General features: G+C 48.4%; 1 protein-coding gene across 1 annotated transcript in view; it reads left to right on the top strand.

Annotated features, from left to right (window-relative positions):
• Positions 1 to 27,634, top strand: part of LOC149451881 (phospholipid scramblase 1-like) — a 50,319-nt gene that overhangs the window by 9,348 nt on the left and 13,337 nt on the right. Inside the window, exons 4-5 of the mRNA XM_089690057.1 lie at positions 5,273 to 5,454; positions 18,391 to 18,552. Coding sequence (XP_089546183.1) covers positions 5,273 to 5,454; positions 18,391 to 18,552 — 344 coding nt within the window. The remainder of the gene's footprint in view (positions 1 to 5,272; positions 5,455 to 18,390; positions 18,553 to 27,634) is intronic.

Genomic DNA, 27,634 nt, shown 5'->3' with positions numbered 1-27,634 from the left:
CATGCCATGTATGGTCTGAAGGGTCATGGAACATGAAGTTCTGCATCACACCCTAATTACACAAGGAGTTAATGTGGGGAGCACCGCAGACCCTTCCTCCAGGTTGCCTGAGTTCTTGGCATGTGACAAGTGATGTCATTGTCCATAGAAAAAACAAGGATGAGGAAAAGGGTGAGGAGCTAGAAGACATGGAGAGTCTGGAGATGACCTTTATTATGGAGAAACAAGACACTTCCCCATGCCTACCAGGCCAGAAAACTGTGAGGAGACCTGCAGGGTAATGGGAATGGGATTGTGAGATTGTATAACAGCTCACATCTGACCAGGACTAAGGACTACAAGGAGACTTACAGAGTAATGGAATCTCAAGTCTCACCAAGACAAGGAGAATTGCCCAGTAATGGGGCTGGGATAATGAGGTTGTGTATGATATCATTTCTTTGGCCTTTGGATAATGTTTCTGTCTCTAGTCAAGTGAACTCTCCTGGTGTGAATCCTTTAAAATCCCCAACCATGCACCAGGTCCAATCTCTGTCCTTACCTGTACCTTCCCCAGGTTGGACATCTTCTATTAAGCCTCCAATGCAAAGTCTAGGAATAAATCCAAACAAACCAGCACAAACCTCCACTTGGCATCACATCACCAGCGATGATGGGGAATATGGAAACTGGAGGTTCCCCTCCACCAGTCAGCCAATCAGTACCAATAAAACACCCTGGAAGTCTTCCCTCCAACACTAACTTTACAATGGAATCTGAGCCCACCCTCTCCCAGAATTCTTTCTTCATTATGATGTCTAAGATGTCAAAGTTTGCTATGCCCAGGTTTGCACAACGATTCCCCTCCTGCCCACTCACCCAACATTTTGTCTATAAATACCATGCCAGGGATGGGCATGAACTCCCAGAATCCTTCGAAGATGCCAGGACTTCATAGCAGTGTTTCCATGCAACACTAAATCCCATGGGCAGGACGTAACCTCTCTTGCACAGGGGCCAGATGCCCTCTCTAATCACCATGTAACCCAATGTACTGCCTCAAGGGGGTACTATGGGCAGGGGGTTGATGCCACACAATGCTATATCTCACCAGGATGTAGAACTACTTGGAGACTTGCATACAGTAATAATATGGTTGGGATAGTGAGGTTGTATAGGATCTCACATCTTACCAAGACAGAGACCTACCCGAAAACTTGCATAGTAATGGAGTTTGGATAGTGAGGTTGTATGAGGTATATCCCACCAGGACAGAAACCTACCAGGAGACTTACATAGTATTGGGGTTAGTATGGTGATTTTGTATAGGATCTTACATCTCACCTGGACAGAGACCTACCAGGAAACTTGCATAGAAATAGGGTTGGGTTAGTGAGGTTGTATGAGGTATATCCCACCAGGACACAGACCTACCATTAGACTTACATAGTATTGGGGTTAGTATGGTGATTTTGTATAGGATCTCACATCTCACCAGGACAGAGGCCTACCAGGAAACTTGCATAGGTAGTCTTCAGATTTCATAGTGCCATGCACACAGCCAAGACATCTCGTGCCTGAAGCAGCAAAGTAACCCCAAAACATCAATGACCCCCTATTATGTGTGACTGGAGGGACTGGATTCTTTTCTTTAGTGGCCTCATTGCTTTTTCTGAAAACAGTAGAATGATGGGCTTTACCAAAATGCTGCCATTTTGTTTGGTCTGTTCACAGCACATTGTCCCAAATGGATTTGGCTTCCTTAGGTAAGTTTTGGCAATCTGGCTTTTTTTATGTTTCTCGGTCAGCAGTGGGGTCCTTCTGGGTCTCCTACCATATTTCTGTGGCAGAAGTGGGGTCCTGCTGGGTCTCCTACCATATTTCTGTGTCAGCAGTGGGGTCCTCCTGGGTCTCCCACCATATTTCTGTGTCAGCAGTGGGGTCCTCCTGGGTCTCCCACCATATTTCTGTGTCAGCAGTGGGGTCCTCCTGGGTCTCCCACCATATTTTTGTGTCAGCAGTGGGGTCCTCCTGGGTCTCCCACCATATTTATGTGTCAGCAGTGGGGTCCTCCTGGGTCTCCCACCATATTTCTATGTCAGCAGCGGGGTCCTCCTGGGTCTCCCACCATATTTCTGTGTCAGTGGTGGGGTCCTCCTGGGTCTCCTACCATATTTCTATGTCAGCAGTGGGGTCCTCCTGGGTCTCCCACCATATTTCTCTGTCAGCAGTGGGGTCCTCCTGGGTCTCCTACCATATTTTTCTGTCTGCAGTGGGGTCCTCCTGGGTCTCCCACCATATTTCTATGTCAGCAGTGGGGTTCTCCTGGGTCTCCCACCATATTTCTGTGTCAGCAGTGGGGTCCTCATGGGTCTCCCACCATATTTCTGTGTCAGCAGTGGGGTCCTCCTGGGTCTCCCACCATATTTCTGTGTCAGCAGTGAGGTCCTCCTGGGTCTCCCACCATATTTCTGTGTCAACATAGAAGTCCTCCTGGGTCTCCCACCATATTTCTGTGTCAGCATTGGGGTCCTTCTGGGTCTCCCATCATATTTCTGTGTCAGCAGTGGGGTCCTCCTGGGTCTCCCATTATATTAATGTGTCAGCAGTGGGGTCCTCCTGGGTCTCCCACCATATTTCTGTGTCAGCGGTGGGGTCCTCCTGAGTCTTCTCCCATATTTCTGTGTCAGCGGTGGGGTCCTCCTGGGTCTCCTACCATATTTCTGTGTCAGCAGTGGGGTCCTCCTGGGTCTCCCACCATATTTCTGTGTCAGCTGTGGGGTCCTCCTGGATCTCCTCCCATATTTCTGTGTCAGCAGTGGGGTCCTCCTGGGTCTCCTTCCATATTTCTGTGTCAGCGGTGGGGTCCACCTGGGTCTCCCTCCATATTTCTGTGTCAGCAGTGGGGTCTTCCTGGGTCTCCTCCCATAGCGTCCCTTTTCATTCAGATGGTGACGTATAGTGGGAGCGGACACAGTTGTACCCGGTGCCTGAAGGTCAGCTTGGATTTGTCTGGAAGTTGATGGAGGTTCTTTAGGCACCATTCCAACAATCCTTTGTTGTAATCTTTGATCAATTTTTCTCTTTTGTCCACGTCCAGGGAGATTACCTACAGTGCCATGGGTTGTAAACGTCCTTACAATGTTGTGCACAGTGGACACAGGAACATGAAGATCTCTGCAGATGGACTTGTAACCTTGAGATTGTCCATGCTTTCCCACCATTTATGTTCTCCAATCCTCAGACAATTTGCTGCTCTTCCTCTCCTCCATGCTCCATGTGGCACACAGAGACACCCAACAGAAAGGTGGAGGCCATTTGTCACCATTGTCCCCGGTTGTCGGTGTGATTTCTATATTGGCAACACCTGGTCATGGACACAGGGGAGTTTAATGACAAATTACAGGAGCGACACAAACTTGGAATGCAATTATTTCTTACAATTTTGAGGAGGTGCCAATAATTTTGTCCATTTTTGGGGTTTTGTGTGGAATGTGTCAGATTTGGCTTTTTGTTTCTCCATTTTTTTGTGTCACCGATACAAACAAAAGAAAGAAACACGAGAATGCCGGAACATTGGTCATGGCAGCAATGTTCTGGGCGAAGTGGTGCGGTATCTGACAGAAATGCAGGTATGAGAATATTTTTGGCCGTGACTGTATGTGGCAGTGCGGTGATGGTCTTTAGTCTACGTTTTGCGCTTGGTATGCCCCTCATGCACCCCCAGCACTGTGACCAGTCACCAAGTGATATTCGTAAGCCCATCAGATGGGTGTAAGAGGGGCTCTGTGATTAGCTGGATGTTGACACCAAAGCACAAGTCCCTGACCTTGTTAGAACACTAACCCTCCTCCTCAGGCTATACCCTCCACCATATTGTGCCCCACTCCATGCCAGAGGCCCCCGCATGACATTTCCGACCCATGACCTTTATATTCCCAAAGGAAGGAATGTCCACCCATTAATGCTCCACATTACTGGTGGTACTTAGAAAATGGCACAAAACAGTCACATCACATCAGCATGCATTCCGGAGTCACCTGGCAGTATATTTCCAATCACATTTAGTGGACAGGCCACAGCAGTCACATGTGAAAGCATATGCAGCACTTTTAGCAGTCATCTTCCCTCGGACAATCTCTTCCTCTGTTTATTCGGGAGCACCACAGTGTTGGGACTTGTCTTCCTGTATAGTGTATCCGCAGCATTCTGCTCCAGTCAAACCGAGATTCCCAAGATGAGGCACCCTGCTCTGTCAGCCTAGGTCAGGGGTAGGCAACCTGTGGCTCTCCAGCTGTTGTGGAACTACATTTCCCATGAGGCATTGTAACATTACAAAACTGACAGTTATAGCTATGACTTGCAGAGGCATGATGGAACTTGTAGTCCTTCAACAGCTGGAGAGCCGCAGGTTGCCTACCCCTGGCCTAGGTGAACAAGCCTCCTGCAATAGTATACCTGTCTCTCCTTTCAGGTCCCACTCCATAGCTCTACCCAGCTGGGTACGCTCTCTGCTATTACTCTGCGGGTCCCAGAGTCATTAGTACTCGCTCAGAGGGCTCTGATGTGCCCATTAGGCTTTAGGCATCCGGCTCACAACTTCCTGTTAGAGACGGGATTACTGCAGCTTCTGCTACTGAACTCTGTGCACCTCTCCTGGGACTTCTGCCCTGAGCAGGGCCTTGGCTCTTCTGGCTACATTTGCATACAGTAGGTCTGGGGTATTTGGCTCACATGACCCCCCATCTGCCCTAAGCCCCCCCACCTGGATCATATATGGGACATAATTCCCCCATGACATCACTAAAAGGAAGACTTCTCTAAAAGAGGAGATATCGCTTGCTAGCTAACTTCACCTGCTCACACCGGCTTCTTATCACATGACCACCGTGACGGCCAAGGACAGCGATCACATGATCAGGAAGAGCAAGTCACGGCATTATGATGCTTTAAAGGGCCAATGGCTTCTGGAGTCATGGGGGCTCGTCTTTTTTTTTTTACATTTGAAAACAGGACTGTCCAGTACAGGGGTGGACTGACAACTCATGGGGCCCCCGGGCAATAGGGGATCATGGGGCCCCTGTGTCCTTGCCCAAATTTAAAAAATCCTATGAAAAAGGTACCAGGGGCATCTCATGGGGCACCCTACTGACCCCGGGCCCTCGGGCAGTGCCCAAGTTTCCAAATGGTCAGTCCACCCCTGATCCAGTATATCATTTTTCAAATGATGTTTAGTAAAGGTTCATCATTTCCTTTGTAGTGACTTGCAGTGCCCTTTTCTTATTTCTCGTAGTCACGGTGTCACAAGGCTGGGGGCGGAGCTTTGATGTTTTGGATCAAATGGGCCAACGGATGTATCAGGCCACTCAGACCGTGGAGTTCTGCGGGCCCCTCTATGATCTGAAGGTCCGAGACAATGCGGGTCAGGATGTCATGGCGGTGCTGGAGACCCTTGCGTGTCGCTGCTCTCGTCTGGTTGGTGGTTTCATTAGTATTTATTGTAGAACATTGGTGGTATTGGTCATGAGACTTCATCGTTGGGAAGGAATATTGTTCTCCTCATCTCCAATAGATACATTGCCAGTGTTCTAAGTCAGGGGTCTCCAAACTTCCTAAATAAAGGGCCAAATTACTGTCCTTCAGACTTTAGTGGTGCCAGACTGTAGCCAGTAGGAGAAGCAAGTGTCCTGGTGTCAGTGGAATAAACACCCCACTATTAGTATTGAGGCCCTTTAGTGGCCCTTTATTGGTGTCAGTGGGAGGAATGGTGCCTCATCATTAGTATTGGGGGAGGAATAGTGTCCCATCATAGGTGTCAGTGGGAGGAATAGTGTCCCATCATTGGTGTCAGTGGGAGGAATAGTGTCCCATCTATGGTGTCAGTGGGAGGAATGGTGCCCCATCATTGGTGTCAGTGGGAGGAATAGTGTCCCATCATTAGTGTCAGTGGGAGGAATAGTGCCCCATCATTGGTATCAGTGGGAGGAATAGTGCCCCATCATTGGTGTCAGTGGGAGGAATAGTGACCCATCATTAGTATCAGTGGGAGGAATAGTGTCTCATCATTGGTATCAGTGGGAGGAATAGTGCCCCATCATTGGTGTCAGTGGGAGGAATAGTGCCCCATCATTGGTATCAGTGGGAAGAATAGTGCCCCATCATTGGTGTCAGTGGGAGGAATAGTGCCCCATCATTGGTGTCAGTGGGAGGAATAGTGCCCCATCATTGGTGTCAGTGGGAGGAATAGTGCCCCATCATTAGTGTCATTGGGAGGAATAGTGCCCCATCATTAGTGTCATTGGGAGGAATAGTGTCCCATCATTGGTGTCAGTGGGAGGGATAGTGTCCCATCATTAGTGTCAGTGGGAGGAATAGTGTCCCATCATTGGTGTCAGTGGGAGGAATAGTGACCCATCATTAGTGTCAGTGGGAGGAATAGTGTCCCATCATTGGTATCAGTGGGAGGAATAGTGCCCCATCATTGGTGTCAGTGGGAGGAATAGTGCCCTATCATTGGTATCAGTGGGAGGAATAGTGTCCCATCATTGGTGTCAGTGGGAGGAATAGTGCCCCATCATTAGTGTCATTGGGAGGAATAGTTTCCCATCATTAGTGTCATTGGGAGGAATAGTGTCCCATCATTGGTGTCAGTGGGAGGAATAGTGCCCCATCATTGGTGTCAGTGGGAGGAATAGTGCCCCATCATTAGTGTCATTGGGAGGAATAGTGTCCCATCATTGGTGTCAGTGGGAGGAATAGTGTCCCATCATTAGTGTCAGTGGGAGGAATAGTTTCCCATCATTAGTGTCATTGGGAGGAATAGTGTCCCATCATTGGTGTCAGTGGGAGGAATAGTGCCCCATCATTGGTGTCAGTGGGAGGAATAGTGCCCCATCATTAGTGTCATTGGGAGGAATAGTGTCCCATCATTGGTGTCAGTGGGAGGAATAGTGTCCCATCATTAGTGTCAGTGGGAGGAATAGTGCCCCATCATTAGTGTCATTGGGAGGAATAGTGTCCCATCATTGCTATGAGTGGGAGGAATAGTGCACTATCATTGGTATCAGTGGGAGGAATAGTGTCCCATCATTAGTGTCACTGGGAGGAATAGTGCCCCATCATTGGTGTCAGTGGGAGGGATAGTGCCCCATCATTAGTGTCATTGGGAGGAATAGTGTCCCATCATTGGTGTCAGTGGGAGGAATAGTGTCCCATCATTAGTGTCACTGGGAGGAATAGTGCCCCATCATTGGTGTCAGTGGGAGGGATAGTGCCCCATCATTAGTGTCATTGGGAGGAATAGTGTCCCATCATTGGTGTCAGTGGGAGGAATAGTGCCCCATCATTGGTGTCAGTGGGAGGAATAGTGCCCCATCATTAGTGTCATTGGGAGGAATAGTGTCCCATCATTAGTGTCAGTGGGAGGAATAGTGTCCCATCATTGGTGTCAGTGGGAGGAATAGTGACCCATCATTAGTATCAGTGGGAGGAATAGTGTCCCATCATTGGTGTCAGTGGGAGGAATAGTGCCCCATCATTGGTGTCAGTGGGAGGAATAGTGCCCTATCATTGGTATCAGTGGGAGGAATAGTGCCCCATCATTGGTGTCAGTGGGAGGAATAGTGCCCCATCATTAGTGTCATTGGGAGGAATAGTTTCCCATCATTAGTGTCATTGGGAGGAATAGTTTCCCATCATTAGTGTCATTGGGAGGAATAGTGTCCCATCATTGGTGTCAGTGGGAGGAATAGTGCCCCATCATTGGTGTCAGTGGGAGGAATAGTGCCCCATCATTAGTGTCATTGGGAGGAATAGTGTCCCATCATTGGTGTCAGTGGGAGGAATAGTGTCCCATCATTAGTGTCAGTGGGAGGAATAGTGTCCCATCATTGGTGTCAGTGGGAGGAATAGTGCCCCATCATTAGTGTCATTGGGAGGAATAGTGTCCCATCATTGCTATGAGTGGGAGGAATAGTGCCCCATCATTGGTGTCAGTGGGAGGAATAGTGCCCCATCATTGGTGTCAGTGGGAGGAATAGTGCCCCATCATTGGTGTCAGTGGGAGGAATAGTGCCCCATCATTAGTGTCATTGGGAGGAATAGTGTCCCATCATTGGTGTCAGTGGGAGGAATAGTGTCCCATCATTGCTATGAGTGGGAGGAATAGTGCCCCATCATTGGTGTCAGTGGGAGGAATAGTGCCCCATCATTGGTGTCAGTGGGAGGAATAGTGTCCCATCATTAGTGTCAGTGGGAGGAATAGTGCCCCATCATTGGTGTCAGTGGGAGGGATAGTGCCCCATCATTAGTGTCATTGGGAGGAATAGTGCCCCATCATTGGTATCAGTGGGAGGAATAGTGCCCCATCATTGGTATCAGTGGGAGGAATAGTGTCCCCATCATTGGTGTCAGTGGGAGGAATAGTGCCCCATCATTGGTGTCAGTGGGAGGAATAGTGTCCCATCATTGGTATCAGTGGGAGGAATAGTGCCCCATCATCGGTGTCAGTGGGAGGAATAGTGCCCCATGATTGGTATCAGTGGGAGGAATAGTGCCCCATCATTGGTGTCAGTGGGAGGAATAGTGCCCCATCATTGGTATCAGTGGAGGAATAGTGCCCCATCATTGGTATCAGTGGGAGGAATAGCGCCTCATCATTGGTGTCAGTGGGAGGAATAGTGTCCCATCATTGGTGTCAGTGGGAGGAATAGTGTCCCATCATTGGTGTCAGTGGGAGGAATAGTGCCCCATCATTGGTATCAGTGGAGGAATAGTGCCCCATCATTGGTATCAGTGGGAGGAATAGTGCCCCATCATTGATATCAGTGGGAGGAATAGTGCCCCATCATTAGTGTCATTGGGAGGAATAGTGTCCCATCATTGGTGTCAGTGGGAGGGATAGTGTCCCATCATTAGTGTCAGTGGGAGGAATAGTGTCCCATCATTGGTGTCAGTGGGAGGAATAGTGACCCATCATTAGTGTCAGTGGGAGGAATAGTGTCCCATCATTGGTATCAGTGGGAGGAATAGTGCCCCATCATTGGTGTCAGTGGGAGGAATAGTGCCCTATCATTGGTATCAGTGGGAGGAATAGTGTCCCATCATTGGTGTCAGTGGGCGGAATAGTGCCCCATCATTAGTGTCATTGGGAGGAATAGTTTCCCATCATTAGTGTCATTGGGAGGAATAGTGTCCCATCATTGGTGTCAGTGGGAGGAATAGTGCCCCATCATTGGTCTCAGTGGGAGGAATAGTGCCCCATCATTAGTGTCATTGGGAGGAATAGTGTCCCATCATTGGTGTCAGTGGGAGGAATAGTGTCCCATCATTAGTGTCAGTGGGAGGAATAGTGCCCTATCATTGGTATCAGTGGGAGGAATAGTGTCCCATCATTGGTGTCAGTGGGAGGAATAGTGTCCCATCATTAGTGTCACTGGGAGGAATAGTGCCCCATCATTGGTGTCAGTGGGAGGGATAGTGCCCCATCATTAGTGTCATTGGGAGGAATAGTGTCCCATCATTGGTGTCAGTGGGAGGAATAGTGCCCCATCATTGGTGTCAGTGGGAGGAATAGTGCCCCATCATTCGTGTCATTGGGAGGAATAGTGTCCCATCATTAGTGTCAGTGGGAGGAATAGTGTCCCATCATTGGTGTCAGTGGGAGGAATAGTGACCCATCATTAGTATCAGTGGGAGGAATAGTGTCCCATCATTGGTATCAGTGGGAGGAATAGTGCCCCATCATTGGTGTCAGTGGGAGGAATAGTGCCCTATCATTGGTATCAGTGGGAGGAATAGTGCCCCATCATTGGTGTCAGTGGGAGGAATAGTGCCCCATCATTAGTGTCATTGGGAGGAATAGTTTCCCATCATTAGTGTCATTGGGAGGAATAGTGTCCCATCATTGGTGTCAGTGGGAGGAATAGTGCCCCATCATTGGTGTCAGTGGGAGGAATAGTGCCCCATCATTAGTGTCATTGGGAGGAATAGTGTCCCATCATTGGTGTCAGTGGGAGGAATAGTGTCCCATCATTAGTGTCAGTGGGAGGAATAGTGTCCCATCATTGGTGTCAGTGGGAGGAATAGTGCCCCATCATTGGTGTCAGTGGGAGGAATAGTGCCCCATCATTAGTGTCATTGGGAGGAATAGTGTCCCATCATTGCTATGAGTGGGAGGAATAGTGCCCCATCATTGGTGTCAGTGGGAGGAATAGTGCCCCATCATTGGTGTCAGTGGGAGGAATAGTGCCCCATCATTGGTGTCAGTGGGAGGAATAGTGCCCCATCATTAGTGTCATTGGGAGGAATAGTGCCCCATCATTGGTATCAGTGGGAGGAATAGTGTCCCATCATTGCTATGAGTGGGAGGAATAGTGCCCCATCATTGGTGTCAGTGGGAGGAATAGTGCCCCATCATTAGTGTCACTGGGAGGAATAGTGCCCCATCATTGGTGTCAGTGGGAGGGATAGTGCCCCATCATTAGTGTCATTGGGAGGAATAGTGTCCCATCATTGGTGTCAGTGGGAGGAATAGTGCCCCATCATTGGTGTCAGTGGGAGGAATAGTGCCCCATCATTAGTGTCATTGGGAGGAATAGTGTCCCATCATTGGTGTCAGTGGGAGGAATAGTGACCCATCATTAGTATCAGTGGGAGGAATAGTGTCCCATCATTGGTGTCAGTGGGAGGAATAGTGCCCCATCATTGGTGTCAGTGGGAGGAATAGTGCCCTATCATTGGTATCAGTGGGAGGAATAGTGCCCCATCATTGGTGTCAGTGGGAGGAATAGTGCCCCATCATTAGTGTCATTGGGAGGAATAGTTTCCCATCATTAGTGTCATTGGGAGGAATAGTTTCCCATCATTAGTGTCATTGGGAGGAATAGTGTCCCATCATTGGTGTCAGTGGGAGGAATAGTGCCCCATCATTGGTGTCAGTGGGAGGAATAGTGCCCCATCATTAGTGTCATTGGGAGGAATAGTGTCCCATCATTGGTGTCAGTGGGAGGAATAGTGTCCCATCATTAGTGTCAGTGGGAGGAATAGTGTCCCATCATTGGTGTCAGTGGGAGGAATAGTGCCCCATCATTAGTGTCATTGGGAGGAATAGTGTCCCATCATTGCTATGAGTGGGAGGAATAGTGCCCCATCATTGGTGTCAGTGGGAGGAATAGTGCCCCATCATTGGTGTCAGTGGGAGGAATAGTGCCCCATCATTGGTGTCAGTGGGAGGAATAGTGCCCCATCATTAGTGTCATTGGGAGGAATAGTGTCCCATCATTGGTGTCAGTGGGAGGAATAGTGTCCCATCATTGCTATGAGTGGGAGGAATAGTGCCCCATCATTGGTGTCAGTGGGAGGAATAGTGCCCCATCATTGGTGTCAGTGGGAGGAATAGTGTCCCATCATTAGTGTCAGTGGGAGGAATAGTGCCCCATCATTGGTGTCAGTGGGAGGGATAGTGCCCCATCATTAGTGTCATTGGGAGGAATAGTGCCCCATCATTGGTATCAGTGGGAGGAATAGTGCCCCATCATTGGTATCAGTGGGAGGAATAGTGTCCCCATCATTGGTGTCAGTGGGAGGAATAGTGCCCCATCATTGGTGTCAGTGGGAGGAATAGTGTCCCATCATTGGTATCAGTGGGAGGAATAGTGCCCCATCATCGGTGTCAGTGGGAGGAATAGTGCCCCATGATTGGTATCAGTGGGAGGAATAGTGCCCCATCATTGGTGTCAGTGGGAGGAATAGTGCCCCATCATTGGTATCAGTGGAGGAATAGTGCCCCATCATTGGTATCAGTGGGAGGAATAGCGCCTCATCATTGGTGTCAGTGGGAGGAATAGTGTCCCATCATTGGTGTCAGTGGGAGGAATAGTGTCCCATCATTGGTGTCAGTGGGAGGAATAGTGCCCCATCATTGGTATCAGTGGAGGAATAGTGCCCCATCATTGGTATCAGTGGGAGGAATAGTGCCCCATCATTGATATCAGTGGGAGGAATAGTGCCCCATCATTAGTGTCATTGGGAGGAATAGTGTCCCATCATTGGTGTCAGTGGGAGGGATAGTGTCCCATCATTAGTGTCAGTGGGAGGAATAGTGTCCCATCATTGGTGTCAGTGGGAGGAATAGTGACCCATCATTAGTGTCAGTGGGAGGAATAGTGTCCCATCATTGGTATCAGTGGGAGGAATAGTGCCCCATCATTGGTGTCAGTGGGAGGAATAGTGCCCTATCATTGGTATCAGTGGGAGGAATAGTGTCCCATCATTGGTGTCAGTGGGCGGAATAGTGCCCCATCATTAGTGTCATTGGGAGGAATAGTTTCCCATCATTAGTGTCATTGGGAGGAATAGTGTCCCATCATTGGTGTCAGTGGGAGGAATAGTGCCCCATCATTGGTGTCAGTGGGAGGAATAGTGCCCCATCATTAGTGTCATTGGGAGGAATAGTGTCCCATCATTGGTGTCAGTGGGAGGAATAGTGTCCCATCATTAGTGTCAGTGGGAGGAATAGTGCCCTATCATTGGTATCAGTGGGAGGAATAGTGTCCCATCATTGGTGTCAGTGGGAGGAATAGTGTCCCATCATTAGTGTCACTGGGAGGAATAGTGCCCCATCATTGGTGTCAGTGGGAGGGATAGTGCCCCATCATTAGTGTCATTGGGAGGAATAGTGTCCCATCATTGGTGTCAGTGGGAGGAATAGTGCCCCATCATTGGTGTCAGTGGGAGGAATAGTGCCCCATCATTCGTGTCATTGGGAGGAATAGTGTCCCATCATTAGTGTCAGTGGGAGGAATAGTGTCCCATCATTGGTGTCAGTGGGAGGAATAGTGACCCATCATTAGTATCAGTGGGAGGAATAGTGTCCCATCATTGGTATCAGTGGGAGGAATAGTGCCCCATCATTGGTGTCAGTGGGAGGAATAGTGCCCTATCATTGGTATCAGTGGGAGGAATAGTGCCCCATCATTGGTGTCAGTGGGAGGAATAGTGCCCCATCATTAGTGTCATTGGGAGGAATAGTTTCCCATCATTAGTGTCATTGGGAGGAATAGTGTCCCATCATTGGTGTCAGTGGGAGGAATAGTGCCCCATCATTGGTGTCAGTGGGAGGAATAGTGCCCCATCATTAGTGTCATTGGGAGGAATAGTGTCCCATCATTGGTGTCAGTGGGAGGAATAGTGTCCCATCATTAGTGTCAGTGGGAGGAATAGTGTCCCATCATTGGTGTCAGTGGGAGGAATAGTGCCCCATCATTAGTGTCATTGGGAGGAATAGTGTCCCATCATTGCTATGAGTGGGAGGAATAGTGCCCCATCATTGGTGTCAGTGGGAGGAATAGTGCCCCATCATTGGTGTCAGTGGGAGGAATAGTGCCCCATCATTGGTGTCAGTGGGAGGAATAGTGCCCCATCATTAGTGTCATTGGGAGGAATAGTGCCCCATCATTGGTATCAGTGGGAGGAATAGTGTCCCATCATTGCTATGAGTGGGAGGAATAGTGCCCCATCATTGGTGTCAGTGGGAGGAATAGTGCCCCATCATTGGTGTCAGTGGGAGGAATAGTGTCCCATCATTAGTGTCAGTGGGAGGAATAGTGCCCCATCATTGGTGTCAGTGGGAGGGATAGTGCCCCATCATTAGTGTCATTGGGAGGAATAGTGCCCCATCATTGGTATCAGTGGGAGGAATAGTGCCCCATCATTGGTATCAGTGGGAGGAATAGTGTCCCCATCATTGGTGTCAGTGGGAGGAATAGTGCCCCATCATTGGTGTCAGTGGGAGGAATAGTGTCCCATCATTGGTATCAGTGGGAGGAATAGTGCCCCATCATCGGTGTCAGTGGGAGGAATAGTGCCCCATCATTGGTATCAGTGGGAGGAATAGTGCCCCATCATTGGTGTCAGTGGGAGGAATAGTGTCCCATCATTGGTATCAGTGGGAGGAATAGCGCCCCATCATTAGTGTCAGTGGGAGGAATAGTGCCCCATCATTGGTGTCAGTGGGAGGAATAGTGCCCCATCATTGGTGTCAGTGGGAGGAATAGTGCCCCATCATTGGTATCAGTGGGAGGAATAGCGCCTCATCATTGGTGTCAGTGGGAGGAATAGTGTCCCATCATTGGTGTCAGTGGGAGGAATAGTGTCCCATCATTGGTGTCAGTGGGAGGAATAGTGCCCCATCATTGGTATCAGTGGAGGAATAGTGCCCCATCATTGGTATCAGTGGGAGGAATAGTGCCCCATCATTGATATCAGTGGGAGGAATAGTGTCCCATCATTGGTGTCAGTGGGAGGAATAGTGCCCCATCATTGGTATCAGTGGGAGGAATAGTGCCCCATCATTGATATCAGTGGGAGGAATAGTGCCCCATCATTGATATCAGTGGGAGGAATAGTGCCCCATCATTAGTGTCATTGGGAGGAATAGTGTCCCATTGTCAATGTCAGGAACTACAGTATCCTCCATTGTTCCTGACAGTGGGGGAAATAGTGCCCCAAGGGACAAATAAAACCAAGCAAAGGGCCACATCCGACCCCTGGGCCTCAGTTTGGAGACCACTGCTGTTCTAAGTCAACAGATCTGCATACTTCCTAACTTTTTGAGTTGGGAACGAGGGACACCTATTAGTAAAAGTTTGTTGGCATAGGACACACCCCCTGCCACGCCCCCTTAAAGGATAATTATATATTTAAAAAAAAAGATTAGTTAAACCCACAAGTGCCTATTTATCACTATTCCTCTATACTGACTTTTGAAATGTAGAAAAGTAACAATTGGAAAATTGCGGAACTGGATGAAAGGTTTGGCTCCGGGAAACACTTTATGAGTGCGTTTATATACAGATATATATATCAGATCAAAATGAGGGACAGTGAGGAGGAAAGAGGGACAGAGGGACTTTGTTCCAGATCAGGGACAGTGAGGAGGAAAGAGGGACAGAGGGGCTTTGTTCCAGATCAGGGACAGTGAGGAGGAAAGAGGGACAGAGGGGCTTTGTTCCAGATCAGGGACAGTGAGGAGGAAAGAGGGACAGAGGGGCTTTGTTCCAGATCAGGGACAGTGAGGAGGAAAGAGGGACAGAGGGGCTTTGTTCCAGATCAGGGACAGTTAGGAGGAAAGAGGGACAGAGGGACTTTGTTCCAGATCAGGGACAGTGAGGAGGAAAGAGGGACAGAGGGGCTTTGTTCCAGATCAGGGACAGTCCCTGGAAATCAGGGACAGTTGGGAGCTATGCATTTGTCCCAGGAACATTTGCCCCAGGGGGTGATTCTTCTCTCTGGATGTTGGGGATGATGATTGCTGTTCGCTTCAGTTGGGTTTTTGTAGATTTTATTGCACATGTGCATGTAGTACAGGAAGAGGGGGACCTCAGGACACCCCAGGTATTCTACATGGAATGCAGTCTCTGGTATTCTGCATGCCTTTCTAGCCTATTGGGTCCCTTTATCTTGGAGATATACCAACCATGTAAGCAACTGGGCCCAGATATAATTATTATGGTTCCCCCATAATTTATGCCAGGCCCTTAAGGTCTAGTAGGAATTTTAAAGTGGACCTCACACAAAAAAAAACAGCCTTAGGTCCCCCCCAAATTTTATACCAGTCTGATGTGGATTTTAAGGGAGAACCCTATGCAAAAATCAAGGATAAAAAAATCTTGAGGTCCCCCCGAAAATCCACCACTCCCCCATGTGAACGAGTAAGGGGTATGTATCCCTACTCATTCACCAAAAATTCACACAGTCTTTAAAAAAAAAATTCCCCTTATGTACATCCATCATCAGTCACATTGTCCCGCGATATATAGACACTCATCAATCACAGTGCCTGACACCTGCCAAAAGAGAGAAAAAAATGTCACCTGATGGCATGTCTGTTCCGGTCTCTTCAATTCCACCAAATGAGAAATGTGGCTGATGACTGCTGATAAACCATATTACCCCAAGTATTGGGCCAACGGCCTTTCCACACACATGACCTTTAATGGCCCCCAGTCTTAGTCCGTAGGGTTCAATATTGAGTTGGTCCCGCCCTTTCCACGCACATGACCTTTAATGGCCCCCCAGTCTTAGTTCGTAGGGTTCAATATTGAGTTGGCCCCACCCTTTCCACACACATGACCTGTAATGGCCCCCCAGTCTTAGTCCGTAGGGTTCAAAATTGAGTTGGCCCCGCCCTTTCCACGCACATGACCTTTAATGGCCCCCCAGTCTTAGTTCGTAGGGTTCAATATTGAGTTGGCCCCACCCTTTCCACACACATGACCTGTAATGGCCCCCCAGTCTTAGTCCGTAGGGTTCAAAATTGAGTTGGCCCCGCCCTTTGCAGCTATAACAGCTTCAACTCTTCTGGGAAGGCCGTCCACAAGGTTTAGGAGGGTGTCTATGGGAAGGTTGGACCATTCTTCCAGAAGCACATTTGTCAGGTCAGGCACTGATGTCGGGGGAGGAGGCCTGGCTCGCAGTCTCCGCTCTAATTCATCCCAAAGGTGTTCTATGGGGTTGAGGTCAGGACTCTGTGCAGGACAGTCAAGTTCCTCCACCCCAAACTGGCTCCTCCATGACTTTATGGACCTTGCTTTGTGCACTGGTGGGCAGTCATGTTGAAACAGGAAAGGGCCGTCCCCAAACTCTTCCCACAAAGGTGGAGCATGAAATTGTCCAAAATGTCGCCTTAAGAGTTCCCATCACTGGAACTATGGGGCCAAGCCAACCCCTGAAAAACAATCCCACACCATAATCCCCCCTCCACCAAACTTTACACTTAGCACAATGTAGTCAGGCAAGTACCATTCTCCTGGCCACCGCCTAACCCAGACACTAGCTGGCTCTGAGGAAGAGGCAAGTCCTCGAAACGCATCAGCCTTTTGGATGTCTACACTCCCTATTGCGGACTGTTACTCAGCGCGGTGTTGATCCAGCTGTTCTTTTATGATGTGCCTTGACTATATTGTCGTTTGTGAGTACAATACCTACTTTATTTTTTATTAAACATTTTTTATGGTAATGCACTAGGCCTGTGCACCCTCTTTTTGTTCTTTCCCCATTCAGCTTGATTGTATACACCTGTGTCCATGGAGGGGATTGAAACACCTGAATCACATGATATGGAGGGGATTGGAACACCTGAATCACATAATATGGAGGGGATTGGGGCACCTGAATCACATGATATGGAGGGGATTGGAACACCTGAATCACATGATATGGAGGGGATTGGAACCCCTGAATCACATGATATGGAGGGGATTGGAACACCTGAATCACATGATTGGGAGGGGATTGGAACACCTGAATCACATGATATGGAGGGGATTGGAACACCTGAATCACATGATTGGGAGGGGATTGGAACCCCTGAATCACATGATATGGAGGGGATTGGAACACCTGAATCACATGATATGGAGGGGATTGGAACACCTGAATCACATGATTTGGGGGGTGTCCCAATACTTTTGGCAATATAGTGTATATAAAAAAGGGTGGGTTCGTTCAGGTGATGACATTAGTCATATATGATCAATGACACCACAGGTATCCAAGAGCCAGGTAGGGGTCCCCAATTACCGTCTATACCAGACCATCATCTAGCACCGTCTGGTATAGATGAAAGGAATCCTGCTTTGTGTACAAACAGAATGAAGTGACTGGGAACTGTCATTTACTGGCAATTGTCAGATGTGCGATTTCATAGACAGGGTCAGGGCATCCCACAGACATGTTATTTATTGGAGTTTTGCATTTTTTTCATTTTAAGCATTGCTAAAATCACTGCTCCCCACCAAACTGATTTTTTTTTTGCTTTGTTGCATGTCATCTCAGGGCAGTCGTCAGCTCCCCCCCCCCCCACCCAACCCCCATCCCCCATCTCATACCATTTGTAGGACAATCCCTTGCCTAATAGCCTAGAAAGTGGCAGGTACTGTTTTTGGCATTCGGCTCCCATTGACCTCATGGTCCATCAGCTCCACCTTGATCTGGTCGCAGGATCTGACCGGAGTTTAGGTCTGTCTGTGTAACTGTTGTTAAGTTAATTACTTTTTCATGTCCAGACCATCTGCACTGCATGAGGAGTCCCCAAAATAACAAGTATATCCAGGCAGTGTCTAGGACTCTAAGAGAAACCCCACAACTCTACTAAACCCCTTATTTTAATATTAATTTGAGTTTTATTATTAAATATGGCAACACAATTCAGCAAGATTTTCACAGGGTTTGGGTTGCAGCTGTAGCCTCAGCCTGAATACATGTACAGAGCTTGAACATTATACGCAAATCCTCCCTGAATTAAAAATGTTACTATCTTCTAGATTGCAAAAGGTAAAATCAGGACCTCTGATTTCCAGGGAAAGCAGTCGGTTGCAGTTGCTCATTTTCTAATATTTGTGTCTGTTCTAGATGGAGGTGACTATCCCATCATGCGGGGTCGTCGGATCGGTCATGTGGAACTGGAGATCATTTATCACCCACTTTTCCATCATGAACCCATCAAAGGAGGTTGTTCTCCTGATCCTGGGCCCCAACTTCCACAACAGCATCTTCGGGAATATAACTTTAGAGGTATTTCATGCAGGAAATTCTAATGAGTATAGAGTCCAGTCCATGCTGTCATTCTGGGAGAGACAGGCTGGATCTTACATATCGGGTTCAGACAGATTTTACAATAATTGTTGTATCCCACCCAGCCAAAGATCAGCCCTGAGACCCCTAGAACGATATGCAATGGGATCAGACCAATGATGGTATTCCAAGCTTGGTGTCTCCAGTCTTCCAGCTATATCTGTAAATTTGAATTGTTCTTTTGTTTTCATGGCCGGAAGAAACTGTTATCTCAGTTATAACCGAGACAAAACTATTCTGTTTTTAATCCAGAGCCTGAAATTTCATTAACTGTTAATGGAGATGTAGGATCAAAGCTCTTCTGGCCCTACGTCTCCAGAGGATCACCGGAGTGCACTTTGCTCTGCACTCCTGTGACCCATATTCAGCCGAAAGTGGGCTGAAGTCTGTTGTTGGCTGATGACACTCAGCCAGTCCAGATGCAAGAGTTATCCTGACTTTAATGTCGGGATCCACCGAGATACCTGTCTAGCAACTGGCTCATACTCTCAGTGCGCTGTTGAAAGGCTGATCCAGCCTCTTCTACTACACAGCCCAGTGCTCCAGTGAGAGCTGGAGGGGCAGAGCAGAGGCCTGGTGACTAACAGTCACTGGTTCTTTGTTCAGAAAAGACAGAGAACTGAGCAATTAGTAGTCTTTGATCAATCAGTTCTCGGTCTTAGAGGCGATGACGGACAGATGCAGCATCGGACCAATCGATCTGTCTACCTATTACCCATTACAATTTTTCGACTAGGCTAATAATTTCCAACATCTAGAACATCTCAAGAACATCCCATTTCAACCTAGCCACCTCTCTATTCAATTGTATCTATTGTACCCAACTGTCATCACCTTCATCCACAGCCATCTCCTTCCATTTTGTATTTAGTGTACCCTACTGTCATCACCTCCATCCCCCGTCATCTCCTTCCCTATTGTATCTAGTGTACCCAACTGTCATCACCTCCATCCACTGCCGTCTCCTCCTATTGAATCTAGTGTACCCAACTGTCATCACCTCCATCCACTGACATCTCCTTCCCAATTGTATCTAGTGTACCCAACTGTCATCACCTCCATCTACTGCCATATCCTTCCCTATTGTATCTAGTGTACCCAACTGTCATCACCTCCATCCACTGCCATCTCCTTCCCTATTGTATCTAGTGTACCCGACTGTCATCACCTCCATCCACCACCATCTCCTTCCCTATTGTATCTAGTGTACCCGACTGTCATCACCTCCATCCACCACCATCTCCTTCCCTATTGTATCTAGTGTACCCAACTGTCATCACCTCCATCCACTGCCATCTCCTTCCCTATTGTATCTAGTGTACCCAACTGTCATCACCTCCATCCACTGCCATCTCCTTCCCTATTGTATCTAGTGTACCCAACTGTCATCACCTCCATCCACTGCCATCTCCTCCTATTGTATGTAGTGTACCCGACTGTCATCACTTCCATCCACTGCCATCTCCTTCCCTATTGTATCTAGTGTACCCAACTGCCATCACCTCCATCCACTGCCATCTCCTTCCCTATTGTATCTAGTGTACCCAACTGTGATCAACTCCATCCACTGCCATCTCCTTCCCTATTGTATCTAGTGTACCCGACTGTCATCACTTCCATCCACTGCCATCTTCTTCCCTATTGTATCTAGTGTACCCGACTGTCATCACCTCCACTGCCATCTCCTTCCCTATTGTATCTAGTGTACCCGACTGTCATCACCTCCATCCACCGCCATCTCCTTCCTTATTGTATGTAGTGTACCCGACTGTCATCACCTCCACTGCCATCTCCTTCCCTATTGTATCTAGTGTACCCGACTGTCATCACCTCCATCCACCGCCATCTAATTCCATATTGTATCTAGTGTACCCAACTGTCATCAGTTCCATCCACCGCCATCTCCTTCCCTATTGTATCCAGTGTACCCGACTGTCATAACCTCCATCCACCGCCATCTCCTTCCCTATTGTATGTAGTGTACCCAACTGTCATCACCTCCATCCACTTCCATCTCCTTCCCAATTGTATACAGTGTACCCGACTGTCATCCCCTCCATCCACTGCCATCTCCTTCCATATTGTATCTAGTGTACTCAACTGTCATCACCTCCATCCACCGCCATCTCCTGCCCTATTGTATCTAGTGTACCCGACTGTCATCACCTCCATCCACTGCCATCTCCTCCTATTGTATGTAGTGTACCCGACTGTCATCACTTCCATCCACTGCCATCTCCTTCCCTATTGTATCTAGTGTACCCAACTGTCATCACCTCCATCCACTGCCATCTCCTTCCCTATTGTATCTAGTGTACCCGACTGTCATCACTTCCATCCACTGCCATCTTCTTCCCTATTGTATCTAGTGTACCCGACTGTCATCACCTCCATCCACCACCATCTCCTTCCCTATTGTATCTAGTGTACCCGACTGTCATCACCTCCACTGCCATCTCCTTCCCTATTGTATCTAGTGTACCTGACTGTCATCACATCCATCCACTGCCATCTCCTTCCATATTGTATCTAGTGTACCCGACTGTCATCACCTCCATCCACCGCCATCTCCTTCCTTATTGTATGTAGTGTACCCGACTGTCATCACCTCCACTGCCATCTCCTTCCCTATTGTATCTAGTGTACCCGACTGTCATCACCTCCATCCACCGCCATCTCCTTCCATATTGTATCTAGTGTACCCAACTGTCATCAGTTCCATCCACCGCCATCTCCTTCCCTATTGTATCCAGTGTACCCGACTGTCATCACCTCCATCCACCACCATCTTCTTCCCTATTGTATCTAGTGTACCCGACTGTCATCACCTCCATCCACTGCCATCTCCTTCCATATTGTATCTAGTGTACTCAACTGTAATCACCTCCATCCACCGCCATCTCCTGCTCTATTGTATCTAGTGTACCCAACTGTCATCACCTCCATCCACCGCCATCTCCTTCCATATTGTATCTAGTGTACCCAACTGTCATCACCTCCATCCACTGCCATCCCCTGCCCTATTGTATCTAGTGTACCCAACTGTCATCACCTCCATCCACCGCCATCTCTTCCATATTGTATCTAGTGTACCCGACTGTCATCACCTCCATCCACCGCCATCTCCTTCCCTATTGTATCTAGTGTACTCAACTATCATCACCTCCATCCAACAACTTATCCTTCCATATTGTATCTAGTGTACCCAACTGTCATCACCTCCATCCACCGCCATCTCCTTCCATATTGTATCTAGTGTACCCAAGTGTCATCACCTCCATCCCCCGCCATCTCCTTCCCTATTGTATCTAGTGTACCCGACTGTCATCCCCTCCATCCACTGCCATCCCCTGCCCTATTGTATCTAGTGTACCCAACTGTCATCACCTCCATCCACCGCCATCTCTTCCATATTGTATCTAGTGTACCCGACTGTCATCACCTCCATCCACCGCCATCTCCTTCCCTATTGTATCTAGTGTACCCGACTGTCATCACCTCCATCCACTGCCATCTCCTTCCCTATTGTATCTAGTGTACCCAACTGTCATCACCTCCATCCACCGCCATCTCCTTCCCTATTGTATCTAGTGTACCCGACTGTCATGACCTCCACTGCCATCTCCTTCCCTATTGTATCTAGTGTACCTGACTGTCATCACCTCCATCCACCGCCATCTCCTTCCATATTGTATCTAGTGTACCCAACTGTCATCACCTCCATCCACTGCCATCCCCTGCCCTATTGTATCTAGTGTACCCAACTGTCATTCCCTTCATCCACCGCCATCTCCTTCCATATTGTATCTAGTGTAACCAACTGTCATCACCTCCATCCACCGCCATCTCCTTCCCAATTGTATCTAGTGTACTCAACTGTCATCACTTCCATCTACCGCCATCTCCTTCCCTATTTTATCTAGTGTACTCAACTGTCATCACCTCCATCCACTGCCATCTCCTTCCATATTGTATCTAGTGTACCCGACTGTCATCACCTCCATCCACTGCCATCTCCTTCCCAATTGTATCTAGTGTACTCAACTGTCATCACTTCCATCTACCGCCATCTCCTTCCCTATTGTATCTAGTGTACTCAACTGTCATCACCTCCATCCAACAACTTCTCCTTCCCTATTGTATCTAGTGTACCCAACTGTCATCCCCCCATCCACTACCATCTCCTTCCCAATTGTATACAGTGTACCCGACTGTCATCCCCTCCATCCACTGCCAACTCCTTCCATATTGTATCTAGTGTACTCAACTGTCATCACCTCCATCCACCGCCATCTCCTGCCCTATTGTATCTAGTGTACTCAACTGTCATCACCTCCATCCACTGCCATCTCCTTCCATATTGTATCTAGTGTACTCAACTGTAATCACCTCCATCCACCGCCATCTCCTGCTCTATTGTATCTAGTGTACCCAACTGTCATCACCTCCATCCACCGCCATCTCCTTCCATATTGTATCTAGTGTACCCAACTGTCATCACCTCCATCCACTGCCATCCCCTGCCCTATTGTATCTAGTGTACCCAACTGTCATCACCTCCATCCAACGCCATCTCTTCCATATTGTATCTAGTGTACCCGACTGTCATCACCTCCATCCACCGCCATCTCCTTCCCTATTGTATCTAGTGTACTCAACTATCATCACCTCCATCCAACAACTTATCCTTCCATATTGTATCTAGTGTACCCAACTGTCATCACCTCCATCCACCGCCATCTCCTTCCATATTGTATCTAGTGTACCCAAGTGTCATCACCTCCATCCCCCGCCATCTCCTTCCCTATTGTATCTAGTGTACCCGACTGTCATCCCCTCCATCCACTGCCATCCCCTGCCCTATTGTATCTAGTGTACCCAACTGTCATCACCTCCATCCACCGCCATCTCTTCCATATTGTATCTAGTGTACCCGACTGTCATCACCTCCATCCACCGCCATCTCCTTCCCTATTGTATCTAGTGTACCCGACTGTCATCACCTCCATCCACTGCCATCTCCTTCCCTATTGTATCTAGTGTACCCAACTGTCATCACCTCCATCCACCGCCATCTCCTTCCCTATTGTATCTAGTGTACCCGACTGTCATGACCTCCACTGCCATCTCCTTCCCTATTGTATCTAGTGTACCTGACTGTCATCACCTCCATCCACCGCCATCTCCTTCCATATTGTATCTAGTGTACCCAACTGTCATCACCTCCATCCACTGCCATCCCCTGCCCTATTGTATCTAGTGTACCCAACTGTCATTCCCTTCATCCACCGCCATCTCCTTCCATATTGTATCTAGTGTAACCAACTGTCATCACCTCCATCCACCGCCATCTCCTTCCCAATTGTATCTAGTGTACTCAACTGTCATCACTTCCATCTACCGCCATCTCCTTCCCTATTGTATCTAGTGTACTCAACTGTCATCACCTCCATCCACTGCCATCTCCTTCCATATTGTATCTAGTGTACCCGACTGTCATCACCTCCATCCACTGCCATCTCCTTCCCAATTGTATCTAGTGTACTCAACTGTCATCACTTCCATCTACCGCCATCTCCTTCCCTATTGTATCTAGTGTACTCAACTGTCATCACCTCCATCCAACAACTTCTCCTTCCCTATTGTATCTAGTGTACCCAACTGTCATCCCCCCATCCACTACCATCTCCTTCCCAATTGTATACAGTGTACCCGACTGTCATCCCCTCCATCCACTGCCAACTCCTTCCATATTGTATCTAGTGTACTCAACTGTCATCACCTCCATCCACCGCCATCTCCTGCCCTATTGTATCTAGTGTACTCAACTGTCATCACCTCCATCCACTGCCATCTCCTTCCATATTGTATCTAGTGTACTCAACTATCATCACCTCCATCCACCGCCATCTCCTTCCATATTGTATCTAGTGTACCCTACAGTCATCACCTCCATCCACTGCCATCCCCTGCCCTATTGTATCTAATGTACCCAACTGTCATCACCTCCATCCACCGCCATCTCTTCCATATTGTATCTAGTGTACCCGACTGTCATCACCTCCATCCAATGCCATCTCCTTCCCTATTGTATCTAGTGTACCCGACTGTCATCACCTCCATCCACTGCCATCTCCTGCCCTATTGTATCTAGTGTACCCAACTCTCATCACCTCCATCCACCGCCATCTCCTTCCATATTGTATCTAGTGTACCCAACTGTCATCACCTCCATCCACTGCCATCCCCTGCCCTATTGTATCTAGTGTACCCAACTGTCATCACCTCCATCCACCGCCATCTCTTCCATATTGTATCTAGTGTACCCGACTGTCATCACCTCCATCCACCGCCATCTCCTTCCCTATTGTATCTAGTGTACTCAACTATCATCACCTACATCCAACAACTTCTCCTTCCATATTGTATCTAGTGTACCCAACTGTCATCACCTCCATCCACCGCCATCTCCTTCCATATTGTATCTAGTGTACCCAACTGTCATCACCTCCATCCCCCGCCATCTCCTTCCCTATTGTATCTAGTGTACCCGACTGTCATCCCCTCCATCCATTGCCATCCCCTGCCCTATTGTATCTAGTGTACCCAACTGTCATCACCTCCATCCACCGCCATCTCTTCCATATTGTATCTAGTGTACCCGACTGTCATCACCTCCATCCACCGCCATCTCCTTCCATATTGTATCTAGTGTACCCGACTGTCATCACCTCCACCGCCATCTCCTTCCCTATTGTATCTAGTGTACCCGACTGTCATCACCTCCATCCACCGCCATCTCCTTCCCTATTGTATCTAGTGTACTCAACTATCATCACCTCCATCCAACAACTTCTCCTTCCATATTGTATCTAGTGTACCCAACTGTCATCACCTCCATCCACCGCCATCTCCTTCCATATTGTATCTAGTGTACCCAACTGTCATCACCTCCATCCCCCGCCATCTCCTTCCCTATTGTATCTAGTGTACCCGACTGTCATCCCCTCCATCCACTGCCATCCCCTGCCCTATTGTATCTAGTGTACCCAACTGTCATCACCTCCATCCACCGCCATCTCTTCCATATTGTATCTAGTGTACCCGACTGTCATCACCTCCATCCACCGCCATCTCCTTCCCTATTGTATCTAGTGTACCCGACTGTCATCACCTCCACTGCCATCTCCTTCCCTATTGTATCTAGTGTACCTGACTGTCATCACCTCCATCCACTGCCATCTCCTTCCATATTGTATCTAGTGTACCCGACTGTCATCACCTCCATCCACCGCCATCTCCTTCCTTATTGTATGTAGTGTACCCGACTGTCATCACCTCCACTGCCATCTCCTTCCCTATTGTATCTAGTGTACCCGACTGTCATCACCTCCATCCACCGCCATCTCCTTCCATATTGTATCTAGTGTACCCAACTGTCATCAGTTCCATCCACCGCCATCTCCTTCCCTATTGTATCCAGTGTACCCGACTGTCATCACCTCCATCCACCACCATCTCCTTCCCTATTGTATCTAGTGTACCCGACTGTCATCACCTCCATCCACTGCCATCTCCTTCCATATTGTATCTAGTGTACTCAACTGTCATCACCTCCATCCACCGCCATCTCCTGCTCTATTGTATCTAGTGTACCCAACTGTCATCACCTCCATCCACCGCCATCTCCTTCCATATTGTATTTAGTGTACCCAACTGTCATCACCTCCATCCACTGCCATCCCCTGCCCTATTGTATCTAGTGTACCCAACTGTCATCACCTCCATCCACCGCCATCTCTTCCATATTGTATCTAGTGTACCCGACTGTCATCACCTCCATCCACCGCCATCTCCTTCCCTATTGTATCTAGTGTACTCAACTATCATCACCTCCATCCAACAACTTCTCCTTCCATATTGTATCTAGTGTACCCAACTGTCATCACCTCCATCCACCGCCATCTCCTTCCATATTGTATCTAGTGTACCCAACTGTCATCACCTCCATCCCCCGCCATCTCCTTCCCTATTGTATCTAGTGTACCCGACTGTCATCCCCTCCATCCACTGCCATCCCCTGCCCTATTGTATCTAGTGTACCCAACTGTCATCACCTCCATCCACCGCCATCTCTTCCATATTGTATCTAGTGTACCCGACTGTCATCACCTCCATCCACCGCCATCTCCTTCCCTATTGTATCTAGTGTACCCGACTGTCATCACCTCCATCCACCGCCATCTCCTTCCCTATTGTATCTAGTGTACCCGACTGTCATCACCTCCATCCACTGCCATCTCCTTCCCTATTGTATCTAGTGTACCCAACTGTCATCACCTCCATCCACCGCCATCTCCTTCCCTATTGTATCTAGTGTACCCGACTGTCATCACCTCCACTGCCATCTCCTTCCCTATTGTATCTAGTGTACCTGACTGTCATCACCTCCATCCACCGCCATCTCCTTCCATATTGTATCTAGTGTACCCAACTGTCATCACCTTCATCCACCGCCATCTCCTTCCATATTGTATCTAGTGTACCCAACTGTCATCACCTCCATCCACTGCCATCCCCTGCCCTATTGTATCTAGTGTACCCAACTGTCATCCCCTTCATCCACCGCCATCTCCTTCCATATTGTATCTAGTGTAACCAACTGTCATCACCTCCATCCACCGCCATCTCCTTCCCAATTGTATCTAGTGTACTCAACTGTCATCACTTCCATCTACCGCCATCTCCTTCCCTATTGTATCTAGTGTACTCAACTGTCATCACCTCCATCCACTGCCATCTCCTTCCATATTGTATCTAGTGTACCCGACTGTCATCACCTCCATCCACTGCCATCTCCTTCCCAATTGTATCTAGTGTACTCAACTGTCATCACTTCCATCTACCGCCATCTCCTTCCCTATTCTATCTAGTGTACTCAACTGTCATCACCTCCATCCAAAAACTTCTCCTTCCCTATTGTATCTAGTGTACCCAACTGTCATCCCCCCATCCACTACCA

Source organism: Staurois parvus, unplaced genomic scaffold (genome assembly GCF_062004578.1).
Source record: "Staurois parvus isolate SC_StPar_1 unplaced genomic scaffold, SC_StPar_1.0 ptg000512l, whole genome shotgun sequence".
Taxonomy (NCBI): domain Eukaryota; kingdom Metazoa; phylum Chordata; class Amphibia; order Anura; family Ranidae; genus Staurois; species Staurois parvus.
This window is presented reverse-complemented; position numbering and strand designations above follow the sequence as displayed.